The 16435-nt window shown below is 42.2% G+C and overlaps 1 protein-coding gene across 2 annotated transcripts in view; it reads left to right on the top strand.

The window, feature by feature from the left end:
• The window catches only part of FIRRM (FIGNL1 interacting regulator of recombination and mitosis), a 693335-nt gene that overhangs the window by 414213 nt on the left and 262687 nt on the right, over positions 1-16435 (top strand). For both annotated transcript variants that reach the window (XM_069737142.1, XM_069737143.1), the window contains exons 14-15: positions 6970-7052; positions 7160-7211. In XM_069737142.1, the coding sequence (XP_069593243.1) occupies positions 6970-7052; positions 7160-7211 (135 nt within the window). The remainder of the gene's footprint in view (positions 1-6969; positions 7053-7159; positions 7212-16435) is intronic.

Raw genomic sequence — 16435 nt, 5'->3', positions numbered from 1 at the left:
TCTGACAGAGATCTTTGGACTGTTCATCAAACCCTCTAGTTGTATTATTAATTCTTTTTGTCCTGAATAATTGGCTATATGGTAGTGACCTTTTCACATGGTAAGGATGAAAACTATCATGATGTAACAATGAGTTAATGGCGGTTGGTTTACGGTATACTGATGTACAAAGTTTTCCTTCCCGGATGTAGACATCGACATCCAGGAACTCCAATTTGTCACCGCCAAAATTGGAGGTGAAAGACATACCCATTGTATTGCTTGTATTTAAGAGTTCAACAAATTGGTTGAATTCATTCTCAGATTCTCAAAGAAAGATTGCACACAAAAATTTAAAGATGATCTCCGCTCCCTGCTCAGACGAGCAGTGGAGAATAAAATCATTGCAGAAAATAAGGCAGAGAAATTCTTACCTATGTGTCCCACAAAGCCTCACTGGTATTATTTACCTAAAATCCATAAATCAGTTACATCCCCTCCCGGGAGACCTATTGTGTCAGGGGTCGGGTCTTTGACCGAACCCCTGTCGCAATACATTGATTGGCTCCTTCGCCCATTGCTTAAAGATGTTCCCTCTTACATCAAAGATACAGATTCTTTCTTGAGGCAAGTACGGACTATAGATTGGCAGCCGGGGTTCTCCATGGCTTCCCTTGATGTGATCAGCCTATACACTAACATACCACAAGATTTGGGCATTAGCTCTATCAGGAGGCTCTTGGAGACTACCGATAAAAGCATTAATTATGTTAATTTCGTCTGTGAAAGTCTTCGATTCATTCTAACCCATAACACTTTCACTTTTCTCGATACGTGGTATAGGCAGATCACCGGGACTGCCATGGGGACCCCGGTTGCATGTACGTTCACCAATCTGTATATGGCGGTTTTCGAGGAGGACTATATATACTCGAATATTAATGTTTATCTGAAACATATAAGAACATATTTGCGGTATATAGATGATGTATTTCTGATTTGGGACGGATCTGAGAATGAATTCAACCAATTTGTTGAACTCTTAAATATAAGCAATACAATGGGTATGTCTTTCACCTCCAATTTTGGCGGTGACAAATTGGAGTTCCTGGATGTCGATGTCTACATCCGGGAAGGAAAACTTTGTACATCAGTATACCGTAAACCAACCGCCATTAACTCATTGTTACATCATGATAGTTTTCATCCTTACCATGTGAAAAGGTCACTACCATATAGCCAATTATTCAGGACAAAAAGAATTAATAATACAACTAGAGGGTTTGATGAACAGTCCAAAGATCTCTGTCAGAGATTCAGAGATAGAGGGTACCCGGAAGAAATTCTTGGAGATGCGTTGAGACGGGTTAATACCCGCACACAATCTATGGACTCCACAAAAATCACTCCCAGGCAGTTTAACTTCTGTTTCCAGTATAGTTCCATGGACAGAGATATTAGATCTATAATAAGGAAACATTGGCACATATTGGAAAGGGATAGAGAATTGACTGACATTGCGGTAGAAGGTCCTCTTATTGCCAACAGACGGGGGAGAAGGATCAGAGATATATTAGTTCGAAACCGTATAACAGAACGAAAAAATACGTGGTTAGAGCAGATGACACCGAAAGGGAATTACAGGTGTGGACAATGTCGATATTGTCGCTTCCATATTCAGGCCTCTGTTTTGAATATTGGTCCCTGTACACATTATGTCCGACAATTAATCACCTGTAGGACAGATCACGTAGTGTACGTTATTTTCTGTCCTTGTAGGAGATTTTATATAGGTAAGACCATTAGAAAACTGTTTACACGCTTTAGGGAACATCAGAGATCGATTCTTTCAGGGAAAGGTGTCCCCAGACTCATCCAACATGTTAAAGAATGCCATGCAGGTGATCCCGATGTTTTAACGTTCGCAGGGATCGAAAGAGTATTTTCACCGAATCAAGGAGGTGACTGGCACAAACTGCTGTTACAGCGTGAAGCCAGATGGATAATGAGAACAAAGGCGACAGGACCCGCGGGTTTGAATGAAAAAATCGACATGTCGGTGTTCCTATGAAAAAATTGTTTGAGCTAAATTATTTGTTTAGCTAAGCACGATTGTGCATTAGACTTATTTTGTTCTCATTATCCATTCTCTCCTCCTCTTATTCTCTCAGATTTATATTTCCTTTGAATAATTAGTATTAATAAGGAGACATGAGTTGGATGTTAGACCAGCTTTAAAAGTTAATTATTTCATGTTAGAAAAACGCAAAGGGTGACTTCGTCCTGATGTAACATAGTTATATGTCTATTGTTCATTTTCCAGGTATATTTCGTAACTCTAGGTGTATATGTTTAGCATTACGATATTCATGTCCTGTTACTGATTTTAATATGTTTGTATTTTTACTCACGTTTCCAATGTGCACCTGATTTCTGCCTGCGCTGAATGGGATGTGCGTCAGAGGGGGCGGTGCTTATGCACTTATCTCACCTGACGTTATTCCATTCCAGTGTGGGCGCGAAACGGCTGTTGTCCTCTCCCCGCTCACCTCTTTCTCCTTTGTCTCCCCCGTGCCGTGAAGACGGCTTCACCGATGCTTAAATAAAAGACTCATATCCGTTTCACAGGACTGGTGAGTGTTGCCACGTCTTTTTCTTTCTTTTTTTTCTTTCTTTATTTTGATTTAAATATTGGGGTCAAATTTCTCTTTTTACCCTTGGGAAAATTAAAAAATTCTGGGCTAAATATTTTTGAGGAAAGAAAACATTTATTATTTTCACGGCTCTGCATTATAAACTTCTATGAAGCACTTGGGGCTTCAAAGTGCTCACCACACATCTAGATAAGTTCCTTTCGGGGTCTAGTTTCCAAAATGAGGTCACTTGTGGGGGGTTTCTACTGTTTAGCCACATCAGGGGCTCTGCAAACGCAACGTGACGCCCACAGAGCATTCCATCAATGTCTGCATTTCAAAACGTCACTACTTCACTTCCGAGCCCCGGCATGTGCCCAAACAGTGGTTTACCCCCACATATGGGGTATCAGCGTACTCAGGAGAAACTGGACAACAACTTTTGGGGTCAAATTTCTACTGTTACCCTTGGGAAAATAAAAAATTGCAGGCTAAAAGATCATTTTTGAAAAAATATATATATTTTTTTTTTTTTCATGGCTCTGCGTTATAAACTTCTGTGAAGCACTTGGGGGTTCAAAGTCCTCACCACACATCTAGATTAGTTCCTTTGGGGGTCTAGTTTCCAAAATGGGGTCATTTGTGGGGGATCTCCAATGTTTAGGCACACAGGGGCTCTCCAAACGTGACATGGTGTCCGCTAATGATTGGAGCTAATTTTCCATTTAAAAAGCCAAATGGCGTGCCTTCCCTTCCGAGCCCTGCCTTGCGCCCAAACAGTGGTATACCCCCACATATGGGGTATCAGCGTACTCAGGACAAACTGGACAACAACATTTGGGGTCCAATTTCTCCTATTACCGTTGGCAAAATAGGAAATTCCAGGCTAAAAAATCATTTTTGAGGAAAGAAAAATTATTTTTTATTTTCATGGCTCTGCGTTATAAACTTCTGTGAAGCACCTGGGGGTTTAAAGTGCTCAATATGCATCTAGATAAGTTCCTTGGGGGGTCCAGTTTCCAAAATGGGGTCACTTGTGGGGGAGCTCCAATGTTTAGGCACACAGGGGCTCTCCAAACGCGACATGGTGTCCGCTAACAATTGGAGCTAATTTTCCATTCAAAAAGTCAAATGGCGCGCCTTCCCTTCCGAGCCCTGCCGTGTGCCCAAACAGTGGTTTACCCCCACATATGAGGTATCGGCGTACTCGGGAAAAATTGCCCAACAAATTTTATGATCCATTTTATCCTATTGCCCATGTGAAAATGAAAAAATTGAGGCGAAAAGAATTTTTTTGTGAAAAAAAAGTACTTTTTCATTTTTACAGATCAATTTGTGAAGCACCTGAGGGTTTAAAGTGCTCACTAGGCATCTAGATAAGTTCCTTGGGGGGTCTAGTTTCCAAAATGGGGTCACTTGTGGGGGAGCGCCAAAGTTTAGGCACACAGGGGCTCTCCAAACGCGACATGGTGTCCGCTAACGATGGAGATAATTTTTCATTCAAAAAGTCAAATGGCGCTCCTTCCCTTCCGAGCTTTACCATGTGCCCAAACAGTGGTTTACCCCCACATGTGAGGTATTGGTGTACTCAGGAGAAATTGCCCAACAAATTTTAGGATCCATTTTATCCTGTTGCCCATGTGAAAATGAAAAAAATTGAGGCTAAAAGAATTTTTTTGTGAAAAAAAGTACTTTTTCATTTTTATGGATCAATTTGTGAAGCACCTGGGGGTTCAAAGTGCTCACTATGCATCTAGATAAGTTCCTTGGGGCGTCTAGTTTCCAAAATGTGGTTACTTGTGGGGGAGCTCCAATTTTTAGGCACGCGGGGGCTCTCCAAACGTGACATGGTGTCCGCTAAAGAGTGGAGCCAATTTTTCATTCAAAGCGTCAAATGGCGCTCCTTCCCTTCCAAGCCCTGCCGTGCGCCCAAACAGTGGTTTACCCCCACATATGAGGTATCAGCGTACTCAGGACAAACTGGACAACAACATTTGGGGTCCAATTTCTCCTATTACCGTTGGCAAAATAGGAAATTCCAGGCTAAAAAATCATTTTTGAGGAAAGAAAAATTATTTTTTATTTTCATGGCTCTGCGTTATAAACTTCTGTGAAGCACCTGGGGGTTTAAAGTGCTCTATATGCATCTAGATAAGTTCCTTGGGGGTCTAGTTTCCAAAATGGGGTCACTTGTGGGGGAGCTCCAATGTTTAGGAACACAGGGGCTCTCCAAACGCGACATGGTGTCCGCTAACAATTGGAGCTAATTTTCCATTCAAAAAGTCAAATGGCGCGCCTTCCCTTCCGAGCCCTGCCGTGTGCCCAAACAGTGGTTTACCCCCACATATGAGGTATCGGCGTACTCGGGAAAAATTGCCCAACAAATTTTATGATCCATTTTATCCTATTGCCCATGTGAAAATGAAAAAATTGAGGCGAAAAGAATTTTTTTGTGAAAAAAAAGTACTTTTTCATTTTTACAGATCAATTTGTGAAGCACCTGAGGGTTTAAAGTGCTCAGTAGGCATCTAGATAAGTTCCTTGGGGGGTCTAGTTTCCAAAATGGGGTCACTTGTGGGGGAGCGCCAAAGTTTAGGCACACAGGGGCTCTCCAAACGCGACATGGTGTCCGCTAACGATGGAGATAATTTTTCATTCAAAAAGTCAAATGGCGCTCCTTCCCTTCCGAGCTTTACCATGTGCCCAAACAGTGGTTTACCCCCACATGTGAGGTATTGGTGTACTCAGGAGAAATTGCCCAACAAATTTTAGGATCCATTTTATCCTGTTGCCCATGTGAAAATGAAAAAAATTGAGGCTAAAAGAATTTTTTTGTGAAAAAAAAGTACTTTTTCATTTTTATGGATCAATTTGTGAAGCACCTGGGGGGTCAAAGTGCTCACTATGCATCTAGATTAGTTCCTTGGGGCGTCTAGTTTCCAAAATGTGGTTACTTGTGGGGGAGCTCCAATTTTTAGGCACGCGGGGGCTCTCCAAACGTGACATGGTGTCCGCTAAAGAGTGGAGCCAATTTTTGATTCAAAAAGTCAAATGGCGCTCCTTCCCTTCCAAGCCCTGCCGTGCGCCCAAACAGTGGTTTACCCCCACATATGAGGTATCAGCGTACTCAGGACAAATTGGACAACAACTTTTGTGGTTCAGTTTCTCCTTTTACCATTGGGAAAATAAAAAAATTGTTGCTAATTTTTGTGACTAAAAAGTTAAATGTTCATTTTTTCCTTCCATGTTGCTTCTGCTGCTGTGAAGTACCTGAAGGATTAATAAACTTCTTGAATGTGGTTTTGAGTACCTTGAGGGGTGCATTTTTTAGAATGGTGTCACTTTTGGGTATTTTCAGCCATATAGACCCCTCAAACTGACTTCAAATGTGAGGTGGTCCCTAAAAAAAATGGTTTTGTAAATTTCGTTGTAAAAATGAGAAATCGCTGGTCAAATTTTAACCCTTATAACTTCCTAGCAAAAAAAAATTTTGTTTCCAAAATTGTGCTGATGTAAAGTATACATGTGGGAAATGTTATTTATTAACTATTTTGTGTCACATAACTCTCTGGTTTAACAGAATAAAAATTCAAAATGTGAAAATTGCGAAATTTTCAAAATTTTCGCCAAATTTCCGTTTTTATCACAAATAAACGCAGAATTTATTGACCTAAATTTACCACTAAGATGAAGCGCAATATGTCGCGAAAAAACAGTCTCAGAACCGCTAGGATCCGTTGAAGCGTTCCGGAGTTATTACCTCATAAAGGGACACTGGTCAGAATTGCAAAAAACGGCAAGGTCTTTAAGGTCAAAATAGGCTGGGTCATAAAGGGGTTAAAGGTGTTGCCTTTTAGTATTTCATTGACACTTTTTTTCAGGCCAACATGGTTAAATACAGGCAGTGATGCACACATACACACATATAAATGCTGCAATACAAGTAGTGTTACTGGGGTCATATACAGTTTCTGCATAGTTATGAAAAAGAGTTTTGGCTTTGTAGTGCAAATGTAGAAGATGGCAAGGATAACACAAATGAAAGCACTCTGGAGCAAAACGGTGAGAACATCGCCCCGAAATAGCCGAACACTGCTGCAGGAGCCAGAATTTGCCACAATGTCTTATAGTGTGTAATATGTAGGTATGTGTGGGTGTGGAGCTCCCAAAGATTCAGTAGTATAAATCACTCTCATAAATGGATCAAAATAAATAGAAGCACAGTAAAAATCGAAACCACACTAAAAATGTAACAAAATAAAGTGCATCCTTTGGAAAGAAATATTACCCTCCTTCAGAGAAAGCAGTGTGGCTTTCAGCATGCCCTAATCTTACAGCGATGTGGTTCTGGTTTCAGGAGCGCTCTCTGCTTTGTGCTGTACTTAGTAATAGGATGCTGGAGTCTCTTTTGGCCATTGACGTGTGGTGTTTCTTGGCACGGTAAGTTCAGTTACATCATGTATCACGTTGCTGTGGCAACGTTTTGTATGTTGCATTATTACTTTGTTTTTAGGGTTTATTAATCATTTTTATTGTTGTTCTTTCAGATACGGAACTGCAGAGCTTTGTGCTCACCATGTTTATATTCTAGCCCTTTTGGTAAGCATTGGTCTTGTATTCTCCCCTATATTGCTGCCCATGCATTGTCTGTCAGTACTTCTTAAACTGTTAATTCTCCCCAGTGAGGTGCCCCAGGTTGTTGGCGAGGTCAAAGTGAGGAGGCAGTTTTTGCACAAGTGATTCTGAATAGTTCAGTCCTATGTATGGTTGCCACAATCTCTGGTTTAGCAACATATTTGATTAACTTTATTCATTTTTTTTTGTCTTGCACAGAGTTCAGTAAACACAAACAAAATTGTGCAGTATTTTTAATGATGGCATTGCTTATGGTGATGCTTGGTCATCTAGTATGGCCAAGGCATTACCTTGGTCTGGCAGATCAGGCCTCAGTAGGGAAAGTATCAGAAATCCTGATGTAAATATCTGTATAGTGTACAGGAAAGTTTGTTTTTTCACAAACACATTGTAGCCTCATTTTTTGAAGGTATTTACACTGTAAAACACCTTCAAAGTAAAAAAAAAATGTTGCCATTTTTACACCAGCCATCTTCACAGTGTCAGAGCATGGTCAGGATAGGTCGTGGATAAAGCTGTCTAATTCTTCAAAATGAACACCACTTTAGACCATGACTGGAATAACTTTTCTGGCAATGGTAAAATGTGCATGATTCATCCAAGTGTCATAACTTTTTTTTCCAGGTCATCCACCTGACAGCACCATGGAGTTTGTCCTTCTTATCCATAGTGGGACAGGAAACCATGAGTGTTTAAAAGGGCCCTCCCCCTACCACCCGTCAGTGATTTTCCAAAGTATCACATCTGGATGGATGCAAAAGAATAGTTTATTGAAACAACAAAACAAGATACAAATGTTAAATCACATTAGTTTTTAGTGATTTAGCATAGGGAGGGAAACTAATAGTGCTGTCAGGATGGATTCCTGGAAATACAATTACCGGTAGGTCTAATTACCATTTTCCAGGTCATCCACCTGACAGCACCATTGAGACGTACCAAAGCAGATTGGTTCTTAGGGTGGGAGTACTGCCTGGATTACCTTCCTGCCAAACTTTAGTTGTGTCGACATTACGTCTAGTTTATAATGTTTGGAAAAGGTACTGAAATTAGACCAGGACGCGGCGTTGCAAATTTGATCTGCTGAAGCCCTCCCCCCCTCCTTTTCTGCCCATGAGGCTGCCATTGATCTAGACGAGTGTGCTTTGATACAGCCCGGTGGATTTTTTCCCTGAGCTTTATAGGCCGAAATTATTGTGGATGTAATCCATCTCGCGATCGTAGATTTAGACGCCTTTCTACCTTTGTTTGGGCCTCTAAATTGAACAAAAAGATTATTATCCTGCCTCCAGGGTGCAGTTACTTCTAGGTATTTAATAACCGTTTCTCTAACATCTAAGTTATGGTAGAGAGTTTCTTTTTTGATTTTTAAGCGATTGGAAAAAGTATGACCTCCTGATTCATAATTGAATACGAGACCACTTTCGGGAGAAAAGCTGGATCCAGTTACAAAACCAACCTGTCATTAAAGACCTGCAAATAAGGATCCTGGATAGAGAGAGCCTGAAGCTCACCCAGTCTTTTCGCCGAAGTTATGTTACAAGGAAAGACGTTTTTAGGGACAATTTACTAATATCTAGATTGTTCCCTAAATCATACGGATGTCTGCTTAGTTCATTAAGGGCTAAATTTAAGTCCCATGGCGGGACAGTTTTCCTTATCAATGGTTTTAACCTCGCCACTGCCCTGGAAAACCGACTAATACAGGGGTGGGACGATAAAGTATAGTCATAGAAGACACTAGGGGCCGCCACTTGTACCCTTAAAGTACTGGGTCTAAGACATGCTTTAAAACAAGATTGCAAGAAATCAAGGATTTTGGGTATATTAGGGTGATCAGTATCACCTGTCGCCTCTCCACAATAACTGCAGATTTTTTTCCAAATTTTAGTATAGATTGAAGAAGTTACCGGCTTCCTACTTGCTTGCAGCGTGGAAATAACTTCATCCGACAAGCCTTTCGCTTTCAGAACCTGGCGTTCAGGATCCAGGCCGACAACCAAAGACTTTCCGGATTCTGGTGAAAAATAGGACCCTGATAAAGAAGGTCTGTTCTTCGTGAAAGAAAAACTGGTTTCTCCTTTGACATTTTCTTCAGTAAGGAAACCAACTTCTCCTTTGCCAGAACGGTACTACAAGTAGGACTCTGGCTCTGTCTTCTGCAATTTTTCTCAGAATTCTTGTTATTAATGCAAGAGGAGGGAATGCGTATAACAGGCCTCTGCTCCACGACTGGGAAAAGGCATCGATTTCGGTCGGGTTCTCCTGGGGGTTCAGTGAGTAAAAGGCGCTGACCTTTGCATTCTGTCTGGTTGCAAAGAGGTCCACATCTGGATTTCCCCAAGGATGGCATAAGTCTCTGAATACTTTGTTGTTTAATTCCCATTCTGTCGATAAGACTGTCTTCCTGCTCAGGAAGTCCGCCACCTGGTTTCTGGTACCTTCCAGATGTACCGCCGAGATTGAGAGTACTCTTTCTTCTGCCCATCTGAAGATTCGCTCTGCCAACTGCTGCAGAGCCAAGTGTTTCGGTCCCCCTTGATGTCGAAGAAAGGCTACTGCTGTTGTGTTGTCCGAGAGTATTTTCACATGTTTGTTTCTTATCCAGGACTGGGCGGGGGACAGAACTTTCCAGACTGCGAGCAACTCCCTGAAATTCGAGGACTGTCTGCTGTACTCCAATTATGACTTCGGGAGAACGAATCCAAGCAACTCCCTTTTGCAGATTCTTGGAATTTATCCACCAGTGTAAGGAAGTCTTTACTTGGGGTGACAGCTGTATCACCTTGTCCAACGACCCCTGTCTTCTGTCCCAGGATGAGAGAATCACTTGCTGAAGTCGTTGAGAGTGAAACGGACTCCAATTTACGCAGGGTATGCAGGCAGTCATCAGCACCAGGACCTTCATGGCTTCTGTGATGGAAACTCTGCTCTTTGTGAACTGACAAATTCTGTTTACTATGCCGGACAATTTCTCTTCCGGCAGAAAAGACATTCTCACACTTGAGTCTAGTATGGCTCCGATAAATTTTATTCTCTGTTTGGGTACTAGATCAGATTTTGACCAATTTACGATCCACCCCAAATTCTGCAGTGTGGAGATTAAAGACTTGACAGTTGGTTCTGAGCTGATTTACTGTGTCCGCTATTACTAGAAAGTCATTCCGATACGGTACAACCATGATGTTCTGATTTCTTAGGTAGACCACTACCTCTTTCATAATATTTGTAAAAACCCTTGGGGTTGAGGCTAGACCAAACGGTAGGCAGCGAAACTCGTAGTGGAAGATCCTGCCTTCTTTTTCTACTGCAAACTTGAGATATTTTTTGTGGCCTGGGTAAATTGGGATGTGGTAGTACGCACTTTTCAAATCTAGAGTGCACATTACCACCCCTTGTCTAAAAGGGGAATCATGGATTTTATAGATTCCATTTTGAATCTCTTGTATCTTACCCATGTGTTCAGGCGTTTAAGATTTATAATTGTTCTTGATTTCCCCGAGGGCTTTTTTATGGAAAATAGACTTGAATGAAACCCTTTCCTATTTCTTCGGGAGGCACTGGGATGATCGTGGCTATTTTTAGGAGGTCTTGAATGTCTACCCACATGGGAGAGGTTGAGACGAGGTGGGAGCTGGACATTCGGAATTTTTGTGGGGGAGGCGAAGAGAATTCTTTTTTGTATCCCTGAGAAATCAGTTGTAGGATCCACGGGCTTGTGGTGATCTTTTGCCAACCCCCCAGGAATCTGGTTTGGCGCCCCCCCTACTCGGGTGGCGTCATTTTCTGTGGTATCCCGATATTGAACCTGAATAGGTGGACTCTCTACCTTTTGGTTCTAGTCTCCCCACCATTTGGATAGCTCCATCTCCCTTGTTTGCTTTTCCCCCTATAGTCAGTTCTCTGATTAAAAGGGGACCCACGAAAAGGCTGAAACTTTTTGCGTTTCTCTTCCGGAAACCCCTCTTTATCATCTGAAGCCTTCTCTAAAATGTCGTCCAGAGCTGGCCCAAATACTCTTCAACATGAGAATGGGATAGCACAAAGCTTATTTTTTTGAATGTACATCCCCCGACCAGTTTTTGAGCCAGATGGCTCTTCTGGCTGCATTCGACAAGAATTGACTCCTGGCCGTGAATCTCACTGATTCTGCAGAAGCGTCTGCAAGAAAATCTGTTGCCATTTTTAGAAGGGGTAGGGATTTTAATATAGTCTCTCTAGGGGTTTTTGATGAAAGTTGATCTACCAAATCATCTACCCATAAGTGAATAGACCGTGCCACTGATGTTGCCACTATATTTGCACGTATTACAGCTGTCGTAGCTGTTTTCGTTCTGACCCAATGTCAGCTGACAGATCACCAGTGAGGCCAAATTGTTAATTTACGCCCGTCATTTTACCAGCGCGCTTGGAGACAAAAAGACACCTTACACATTCTGTGAGCAAGTCCCTTTTATCTGAAGTAATAGAGCAAGAACCAATATTTTATACCATTTACGACAAATGTAACTCTCAATGTAATTCATGTAGCCCCCACCATCACCCAGGGTCATACTGACCTTTATTCTCTCACGTACCCGGAGCATGTTGTGACTGACTATTGAGAACATACATGATAAGAAGTGTAGCCTCCTTGAAGCGGAGACCATCGGACTACTGCATCAACAGATTCTAGTAATTCTAGCAATTAAAGGCACAAGGCACTTAAAGGCAAACTATTAACCCTTCTATATCAATTTCCCCATTTTGTAAATGGTATAACCTCTGCCACCGGGTCAGCTGATGTCCACAAAGGAGCTACTGTCTCATGGGTCTAGTACCCACAAGGGGGCTTTCTACCTGCTTCGCCCATCCACCCTCAGTATGGACACTCACTTCCGCAGTCAGTCGTGGTTATCCGGGTTCTATGATACGCTATGGATGGCACAGCCTTAGATTTCTTCCTTAAACATACACTATTCCATAGCTTAGGTAATATATATATTAGCGCTTTTATGGCTACATAAAACAATAAGCAAGGCAACAAAATTTGCATACAAGTCTGTACAATACCAAAAATAATCCATCCCGCTAGGCCGCTAAGCCAATTGACTGGATTTAAAAAGGAGTCTCTATATTGTATTGGTCTCATTAAGAGTCTTAAGGAACCTAGAAAATCTCAGTCCAAGTCTCACTGTCTGTGCAGTGTGGTGTCAATACCTTCCTTGGGTCCTGGGGTAAGGCTAAGTACGGCATAGTCCTTGAAGATACTGGGCTGTGTATACAGATCCAACAGTCCAGCAGGTTTTGTCCTTCCGCGTCTTTTATAAGAAAAGCAAGATGTTGAATAAGTTTGTTTATCCAGTGTCTCTGTAAGGTGCAAAAATCCTACCACTGCCAGCAAGGTGATTAGGAGAACAGTCATTCTGCTGGTGAAAAGATCTTTTTGCAGTGACTGGCATGGATCCAGGAGGTGGGCTTTCCCTCAAGTTTCACTGAGGTGAATGTGGTCAGCTGGACTTTAAAACGGGTCGTCAAACCGTGGATCTAGGCTCCTTCTCACGTGTCTGTGTATGACCACCAATCACCTGGATTCAGCTGATATACGTCTGCACTGGCATTAGGATCTGGAATGGATGAAAACACATGTTTATGCACCACATTAAGTCTTTTCTGCAAGGCCTGGACATAGGCTGTCATAGCACCGTGTTGCTTTTGTAGCACCTGTGGGAAGTACAGACCAGCCTCTGGCAAACTACTAAACAGGACTTCAAAAGGACACAAGCCTGTCTTTCTATTTGGAGTGTGTGTGACTGAAAAGAGTACAAGAGACAAACACTCTACCACGCTCTTTCCTTTGTCTGCCATGGCCTTTGATTTTCCAGTTTAAGTGTCCCATTTAGTCTCATCACTTTCCCACTACTTTGTGGTCTATATGGTGCATGATATGCTTGCTGTACTCCCAGGACCTGCATGACTTCCCTCATTATTTCTCCCGTGAAGTGTGTGTCCCTATCGCTGTCTATGGTTTCTAGGACACCATACCTGCAGATCAGTTTTTTTCATCAGTTTGTCTGCAGTCGCTTTAGTATTTGCACTTTTTACCAGATAGGCTTCCAGCCAACCAGAGAAGAGATCTACACATACTAGGACATTTTTCACACACTCCTACCTTGGGTAGCTGTATGTAGCCAGTCTGCAGTCTCTGAAACGGGTAGAGAGGCCTGGGTGTCGCTTTCTTAGGGATTTTTACTGTTTTACCTGGGTTGTGCTGTGCACAGATGAGGCATGAGTGTACGAGCTTTGCGGCTGCGTAACTGAAACCAGGAGCGATCCTGAAGACATCTTGTGTTGCTTGCGCCATGATTGGGAGCAGGGATCTTGGTATATACGATTTATCCTGATTCTCCCGTACTCTTTCTGAGTTCAGCTCAGCTCCCATTCTCCCAGTGTTCCTTCTCTGTTTGGGCAGCTGGAGGGATTTCAGGACATCTAGGCTCAGTGTGGCTGGAATATGCTGACTCCCTGCCACCGTCCCCTGCTCCCTAGGCCGCCTTGCTGCTACTTTAGCAGCCTCGTCTGTCCTTCTGTTGCCCTTTTCCTCCACAGAGTCACCTTCCGTGTGTGCTTTTACCTTGACGATGCCAATCTGGACTGATAACGTCAATGCCTCCACTAATTGTTTCACCAGCTCTGCATTTTTAATGGGCTTACCGGCTGATGTAAGAAACGTTCTGCTTCTTCAGATAGGGCAATAATCATGGGATATTCCCCATGCACAATTCAAATCTGTGTAACTGTTATCGACTTTACCTGCAGCAACTCTACACGCCTCAGTGAGTGCCTTCAACTCTGCCTCCTCCACCGACATGTGAGGAGCGAGTGGTTCAGCTCGGATTACCTCATGTGAGGATACTACTGCATATCCAATGTAGAGTCGCCCATTCTGGTGGTATCTGAAGCAATCTACAAAAATAAAAAAAAACTCAAAATATGCATTAGGAACAGGTTTTTTCTTCCCACGAACATATGTAAAACTCACTGTCTCCTGACTCATCAGTTCCTATGCAGTCATGTTCGTGCGTCATGTCAACGTCATGTCATGTTCTCTTTCCCACCTGCCAATGCTGTCACCAATTCCCCCTTTTCTGAATCCACAGGCAGATGAGTGGCTGGATTCAGAACATTATGTCTTTTGAGGGTGACATATTCAGGAATTAGTATTAGAGCACATTCAAGTCTGATCTGTCTCTCCTTAGGCAGGTATTTTGGTTGAACTTGTACAAGTATGGCATTAATGTCACGTGGGGAACAAATTGTCAAAAAGAAAAAGTCAGTGTGATCTCACATGCCTTTCAGTAATACAGCAGCTCTTTCAGCATGTACACATGTAGAAGACCCTCTAATCACGGGGTCTAATTGTGCTAAGTAGTAAGCTATCGGTCTCTGTTTCTTTCCATGCTGTAGTGTCAGTACTGCGGTAGCATGTCCACCCAGCTCTGTGAAAAATAAGAAAAATGGCTGATCATAGTTTGGAATGTCTGACACAATGAGCAGCTTGAGAGAGTGGAAGGAGTCAATTGCTTCTTGAGTGAGATTGTAGGGTTCTGATGGCAAACAGTCATAGAGTGGGTGCATCATTTGTGAAGCAGACCTTATCCAAGGCCTACAGTAGGTCACCAAACCTAGAAAAGTGCGTAGATGCTGGTGTGACCTGGGTAAAGGGAGATTTGTATTGCCTGTTTTCTGTCTTCAGTCAGGTGTCTTGTACCTTCAGCAATACAATATCCTAAAAATGTCACCTTTTGTTTGCAATCACGTGAGACTCTGCAACCCCTTTCTGCCAAAGAAAAAACACAGCAAGGAAACTGTAGACATCTGGTCCGGGCAGCAGAGCAAGAGGTCATCCAAGTACTGTAATAGTACAATCTGTGGATGAGGTGGTTGCCACTGCTCAAGAATCCCTGCCATCGCTGTTGAATAGATGGTTGGGGAGTTCTTTCCCCCTTTGTGGGAGGACCGTCCAACAGTATTGTTTACCTTCGTGAGTGAAAGAAAAAAAATACTGACAGTCAGAGTGCAGTGGTACAGAGAAAAATGCATATGCCAAATCAATAACTGTGAAACATTTTGACATCGCGGGGATCTGTGACCGTACGGTGTGTGTGTTAGGGACAGTTGAGGTCACACTCACTGTAACATCATTAATAGCTCGTTAGTCATGAACCATTCTGTAAGTGTCAGGGGAACCCTTGGGTCCTTTTTTTTTCTTAATGGGATACAAAGGGGTGTTGCAGGGGGAATATCTCTGCACTAGAACCCCTGCCTTAACATACTCTTTAATATCCCTGCTCAGTGCCATTGATTTGACTAGACTTAAGGGGTATTGCCTTAACCAAAGAGGAGTGAATACTGATCTTGATTTATCATGACAGGGGGAATGGGCAGCCGACCCATATCAGATTTTCCCCTTGCCCAAATGGTGTCTGGTACCTTTTTTCCCTGTCCTCAGACATTCTGGTGTCAGGTGTTACTTTCACTACTCTTGCCATATACACCATTTCTGCAATATTACACAAGTGTTTATATAAGTCACACATTAATGTCCAAATATTTATACCCGTATTTGATTGGGTAGCGTACCCCTTAAAAAAACTAAATTTGATTCACAAAATGTTACCAAAAGAAAATTATATATATATAATTACGAAAGATACTGAGTCATAAAACGGGGGAGCACAATGCCATAGGCCACAACAAAGCACAAGCTTATTCTAAGAAGGTAGCAGCCCTATATAAATCCATAACTAACAGTTCCGAATACAAAAAGAAAGGATTTGAAAAATGCCAAATATCAATGCCAGTTGCTTGCGATAAGGTATAAGAACTGGAAAAGACAAATAAACAGTGACTATGGTTTGAGCCAATATAATGAATGGCTAAAAAACTATATATCATATGAAGACAACCTAGAAATACACAGTAACTATACCATCTTTGTGCAAGGAAACTACTAAAACTGGCAAATGAATGGAATTAAGTGTAACTACAATAGGGCATGATTTACCTGTGGTATAATGTGCACGTGGAAGACCCTGGCGTCCCTCTGCCCCAAGTGTTTATATGAAAAGGGGACTTGTGACTGTAATACCCTCAAGAGAGCACTGTATAGTGCCTAGACAGCACTCAACTCTGCTCCCAGCAAATTC

The sequence above is a fragment of the Ranitomeya imitator genome, chromosome 8 (genome assembly GCF_032444005.1).
Source record: "Ranitomeya imitator isolate aRanImi1 chromosome 8, aRanImi1.pri, whole genome shotgun sequence".
NCBI classification, from domain to species: domain Eukaryota; kingdom Metazoa; phylum Chordata; class Amphibia; order Anura; family Dendrobatidae; genus Ranitomeya; species Ranitomeya imitator.
This window is presented reverse-complemented; position numbering and strand designations above follow the sequence as displayed.